A 6000-nucleotide genomic window follows, 5' to 3' on the forward strand; every position below is an offset into this window, starting at 1 on the left:
AAGTAATATTTATACTAAAACTAGTAGCTAAGGTTTACAGTGATAAGTAAATGATGCAGAAATCCACTTCCGGACCCACTTGGTGTGTGCTTGGGCTGAGCATTAAAGCTTTCATGTGTAGAGACTTTTCTTGGAGTTAAACACCAGCTTTGGTGCCAGTTTGGGCATTTAACTCCAGCTTGTAACTCAGTTCTGGCATTTAACGCCAGAATAAGGCAGGAAGTTGGCGTTTAAACGCCAGTTTGCGTTGTCAAAACTCGGGCAAAGTATGGACTATTATATATTGCTAGAAAGTCCAGGATGTCTACTTTCTAACGAAATTAAGAGCGCACCAATTGGGCTTCTGTAGCTCCAGAAAGGCCATTTTGAGTGCAGGGAGGTGAGAATCCAATAGCATCTGTAGTCCTTTTTCAGCCTCTGAATCAGATTTTTGCTCAGGTCCATCAATTTCAGCCAGAAAATACCTGAAATCATGGAAAAACACACAAACTCATAGTAAAGTCCAGAAATGTGAATTTTTCATAAAAACTAATAAAAATATACTAAAAACTAGCTAAATCATACTAAAAACTTCCTAAAAACAATGCCAAAAAACGTATAAATTATCCGCTCATCAAACCTCGTTTCTAAAATTCAACTGTGCACACATCTGTATAAATAATTGACATTAGAATATGAACAAAAAAGTATAAGAATAATATATATATATATATATATATATATATATATATATAACTTACATGCAGAAATATTGCCAAAGAACCTCGATTCTTGAAATCAGATATCAACTCATCTAACTTAATACTAAAGATTCTTGAGGCAATATTAGGATGATCGTTGGCCTTAAGGCTAATGCCATGTAAAAGACGTTTGATCTCGTCTCATTCAGGATTGCAAGTAATTGTGATAAAATAACTGGGTATCCAAAATACTTGCAAATGGCAAATGCATCTTTACAATTGTTGAACATGTATCTAGGACCACCGGTGAAACTGCTTGAAAGAATTATTCTTTGACTAGAAGAAATCGCATCAGCTTTTCCCCTAACTAAAGATTCGTGCAATGAGTTGTAATTGTCCACCCTGTGCTTAGGTTGGTTGTTGCATAAATATCTAAGACGCTCAAACTCAATCATAGTATATGAATCAACTAAGAACGGCTGGAATAACCTTCTTGAATGTAATAGTATAAATGATCCTTCCAAACATATTTATATTCTGTATGAAAAGAATTCTCTTTTGCTTATAGTCTTTCTCTTCTTAGTACAAGAAATATCAAGCGTGAAAGAGTTCTCAATACCTGGCCTAAAGCCATCTTCCCCATAGAGAAAAATCAAAGGATATTGTAGAGACATGTAAGATGGGTGAAGGACATCTATCCTTTTTAGCCTGTTAGAGGTAGTCTCAAGAATGATGTCTCTCTGCAAACTTGACTCATCAATATCACCAATAATAAATATTAGTTTTTTAATCTTCTTTGAAGCGATGACGTGCATATCGAAATGACTTTGCAAGAGGATTATGAAGATCCATCATTTATTTGTTTTAACTCACTAACAATTGTTAGCTCAATAACATTATTCGAATTGGAAGATCTGTTTAGACAAAACAATTTATTGCTAGTCAAACTTTAAAAAATATAATATTTTCAATAAACTATTAGAAAACTATTCTATAGTAAATAACATAGTATCTTTTGAAAAAAAATTTATGTACCTGATGGCAGATATGCGGTTTTGAATCTCATTTTCAGTGTCGTATATGTATAACTATGCAAACTTCGGAATATCATTTGGCGACAGAAGCAAACTTCCAACTGAATGGTAATTTTGACCACCAAGAGAGAATGTAGGAGGTGCAGATCCATTGTTTATATTGTGATTAATTTTACTAGCCATAGATGTGAAGCAAAACATGGAGTTAAAAGAACATATGTTCTTGTGAAAGTATCTACCATGTTCATCATCGTCAAAATGCAAATCTTGTAGAATATGGGGTGCCTCCCTAAGAAAGGGAAGCTCAACCTTCCCACTCGTGCAATATGTGCGGAATATAGGGATATTACTTCCTTTGCTCTTAGATAGCCTTTCACCATCCCACATCATAGCTTTGCAATATCGACATACATGAATTGGATCCCCAGCATCCCACGCAACTAAATTCATTAAAAAATATTAAAAAAAATCTTATACGGATACTTTTTTAAGGAAGGCAACAATAAATATATCTAAAATATATTATTAGGTTAATATCTGCCTGTTTCGCATGTCAAACTGCAATTAGATAATGTGTTTAAGCTAGATGACTGATGAGCGGATAATTTATACGCTTTTTGGTATTATTTTTACATAGTTTTTAGTATATTTTAGTTACTTTTGATTATATTTTTATTAGTTTTTATCCAAAAATCACATTGCTAGATTTTACTATGAGTTTGTGTGTTTTTCTATAATTTCAAGTATTTTCTGGCTGAAGTTGAGGGACCTGAGCAAAAATCTGATTCAGAGACTGAGAAAGGACTGCAAATGTTGTTGGATTCTGACCTCCCTGCACTCAAATACGTTTTTCTGAAGTTATAGAAGTCTAATTGGTGCGTTCTCAATTGGGCTGGAAAGCTAACATCTTGGGCTTTCTAGCAATGTATAATAGTTTATACTTTGCCTGAGATTTGATGGCTCAAACTGGCGTTAAAACGCCCACTAGAGACCCCTTTTTTGGCGTAAAACGCCGGAACTGGTACCAGAACGGGAGTTAAACGCCCAAACTGGCATCTAAGCTGGTGTTTAACTCCAGAAAAGGCCTATGCACGTGTAAAGCTCAATGCTCGGCCCAAGCACACACCAAGTGGGCCCCGAAAGTGGATTTCTGCACTATTTGCACTTAGTTACTTATTTTCTGTAATCCCTAGTAACTAGTCTAGTATAAATAGCACGTTTTACTATTGTATTTCATCTTTGGATCAACTTTTGATAACTTTTATGTGATTTTCATATTTGGGGGAGCTGGCCATTCGGCCATGCCTAGACCTTCTTCTTTTATGTATTTTCCAACGGTGGAGTTTCTACACCTCATAGATTAAGGTACGGAGCTCTGCTGTTCTTCATGAATTAATGTAAGTACAATTGTTTTTCTTTCAATTCATGCTTACTTCTTCTCCAAGATATACTCTCGTACTTAATTCAGTTAAGTCGGAATGAAGGGGTGACCCGTGACAATCACCCACTATCTTCGTTACTCACTTAGCCAAGATCCACGTGCCTGACAACCACATATCTAATCTCTCTCCCCTTTCACCTACTTTTCCATCCACATTCATCCATCCCATCACCCACCTTTCACTCCACCCAATCACCTCTCATCAATCCCATCTATCTCTCTATCCAACAACCACATTCAAAATCAATCCCCCTAGTTTTTCCTCCCCATGACTGAACCCACCCCACCCCCATTCTATAAATACCCCTCACTTCATCCACTTTCACCACACCTTCACTACTCTTTCCTTCTTCCATACTCTTCACTATACACATTCCTTTTCTTTATTTTTCCTCTTTCCCCACCCAAAGGCCGAAGCCTATATCCCATCCTCCCTATCTCTTTCTTCTATTTTCTTTATTTTTTCTTATATTTCTCTTTGTTCGGGGACAAGCAAAATTTTTAATTTTGGTGTTGGATGCTTTGTTTTTTACTCCTTTTTTTACATCCATTGCACCAAAGACCGAAGAGTCCTCAAGGAAAAGAAAAGGGAAAGCCCCCACTTCTGAGCTGTGAAATTTCACAAGATTCTTCATCAAGGGCCATCAAGACCATTTTTATGATGTGGTGAGGAAAAAGAAGGTGATTCCCGAGGTCTCCTTTAAGCTAAAGGAGGATGAGTACCCAGAGATCCTATGTCAGATTCTGAGACGGGGTTGGAAAATTTTGGCCAACCCCATGGCCGAAGTTAGAGTATTGATGGTGCAGGAATTTTATGCCAATGCCTGGGTCACAAAGAAGAATGATACAAGCGTGAACCCAGAGCCGAAAATTGGCGCACCATGGTCAGAGGGCACATTATGGATTTTAGCCCTGAGAGTGTGAGGGTGGTGTTACAGCTGTTAGAGCCACAAAATGACCGTCATTCATACACTCGAAGGGTCAACACTGACCAAAAGTTGGATCAAGTTCTTGCTGATATCTGTGTGCACGGAGCTCAGTGGAGGAGGGATGCTCAAGGCCGGCCTTATTAATTGGGTAAGCTTGACCTTAGGCCAGTAGCAAGATGATAGTTGGAGTTTATCCAACGCTCTATCATCCCTACGAGTAACCGCTCTGAGGTTACAGTCGAGCGAGCCGTGATGATTCACTGCATTATGCTCGGCAATGAGGTGAGGTGATCCTTCAGAAGTTGTATAGAATAGCAGACAAGCCCTCCACTCAAGCAAGGCTGGCATTCCCTCATCTTATTCACCACTTATGTGCAGCAGCTGGAGCTCACATAAAGGGAGATACCCTGATTGATAAGGAGAGACCGATCATAAAGAAGGGTATGGAGCACGTTAGGGAGCCCGTGCAAGGACCTCAGCAAGAGCCAGTTCCACCATCTCTACAGGATATTCCGGAGATGCCTCAAGGGATGTACTTCCCTCCCTATGATTGTTAGGATCAATTGACCTCATCTTTAGGGGAGCTGACATCATCAGTCGATCAGCTGAGGCTGGAGCATCAGGACCAGTCTGCCCTCCTCCATCTGATGATAGAAGATCAAAGAAGGATGATGGAGGAGCAGAGGATGCAGGGGCATGACACTGAGGAGCTTACACGCTCCAGAGGATTCCCCGGTGGGAGTACTAGCCGCCATCACTGAGGTGGTCTAGTTTCATTCTTCCTATCTTTATTTTATATCTATTTTTCTAGTATTTCAATTCGTTATCTATTTTCTATTCTAGTTGCATGATCACTCTTAGGATTTCTTTTCTTTCTAGTAGTAGTTTATTTTTCGTTTTTCAAGATGTCTTATGTATCCCTCATCGAGCTTAAAAAGAAAAATCTATTGAAAAAGAAGTAGTAAAATACATAAGATCTTGAGTTATATTATGAGTTATTTTGATTACTTTGATGTGGTGGCCTTATCTCTATTTCCTGAATGTATGAATCAACTATGCATATTTGATATTAGAGTTGAGTATATTGGTTCTTGAGGAATAGAAATTTAGAGAAATATTATTGATTCTCTGAAATAAGAAAAAGATTAATTCTTGAAGCAAAAGGAATAGCAAAAAGAATTGAAAAGAAAAGAAAAATCGAAAGAAAAAGGTCCAAGGCTTTGAGTATCAACGATTAGGAGGGTCAAAATTGATCCAAAAGCTCAAAAGAGTGGTTTTTCTAAACCATTTGCTTGTGGTGTGAAAGTGTCAAGTAAACCTTGAGATTGAACACTTAAAGTCGTGACCCAATGCTGTTATAGAGTATGCCTAAGGCTCTGAGCACCACTTTCTCGGAGAAAAAGCAAAGTAAAAGTCGAACTCAAAGAGTTCCCCAGTTAAGTGCTTGTGGTGTTTATGTATCAAGTTAAGCTTGAGGACAAAACACTTAGAGACACAGCTAGACTCAAAGGTGAAAAGCACCAAAGAAAAGAAAAGATGTGTTCAAGAATCAACAAGAGCCTAAAGAAGAGAATTAATAATATCATCCGAGTTCTAGTTCTGAAGGACACCCATATTTCTGAGCTTCAAAGGATAGTGAGATGTCAAAGCTATTCAGAAATAGAGTGTCAATAGCTCCATTCAGTAATTAGACCTAAGCTTAAGTGATAACTTGAATCTTGTGTATTTGCTCTTCCTTGGTCTTATATTGTTTTTGGTTGCTTGAGGACAAGTAACAATTTAAGTTTGGTGTTGTGATCCGTGAGTATCTTATACCCTTTTTCTAGTTATTTTTTTTTACTGTTTTTAGTTAGATTTTAATTACTTTTACTTGATTTTAGTGCAAAAATCACCTTTGGATGATACTTTGAGTTATT

The 6000-nt window shown here is 37.6% G+C and overlaps 1 protein-coding gene across 1 annotated transcript; it reads right to left on the reverse strand.

Annotated features, from left to right (window-relative positions):
- Window positions 1–1768: 1768 nt before the first annotated feature.
- Window positions 1769–3511, reverse strand: LOC140174892 (uncharacterized). The gene is made up of 2 exons (XM_072201638.1): window positions 3460–3511; window positions 1769–2154 (listed from the first exon to the last, which is right to left on the reverse strand). The coding sequence occupies exons 1-2, from the start codon at window positions 3509–3511 to the stop codon at window positions 1769–1771; spliced, it is 438 nt and encodes a 145-aa protein (XP_072057739.1).
- Between the last annotated feature and the right edge of the window lie 2489 nt (window positions 3512–6000).

Source organism: Arachis hypogaea, chromosome 8 (assembly GCF_003086295.3).
Source record: "Arachis hypogaea cultivar Tifrunner chromosome 8, arahy.Tifrunner.gnm2.J5K5, whole genome shotgun sequence".
NCBI lineage: Eukaryota > Viridiplantae > Streptophyta > Magnoliopsida > Fabales > Fabaceae > Arachis > Arachis hypogaea.

What these genes read in the sequence shown, in the direction of transcription:
- LOC140174892 (XM_072201638.1), bottom strand. Translation starts at nt 3,511, where the DNA reads ATGGAAGAAGGAAAGAGTAGTGAAGGTGTGGTGAAAGTGGATGAAGTG. An exon ending in GAAAGTGGATGAAGTGAGGG is followed by an intron (nt 2,155 to 3,459) that starts GTATTTATAGAA and finishes TAATGAATTTAG; the next exon opens with TTGCGTGGGATGCTGGGGAT.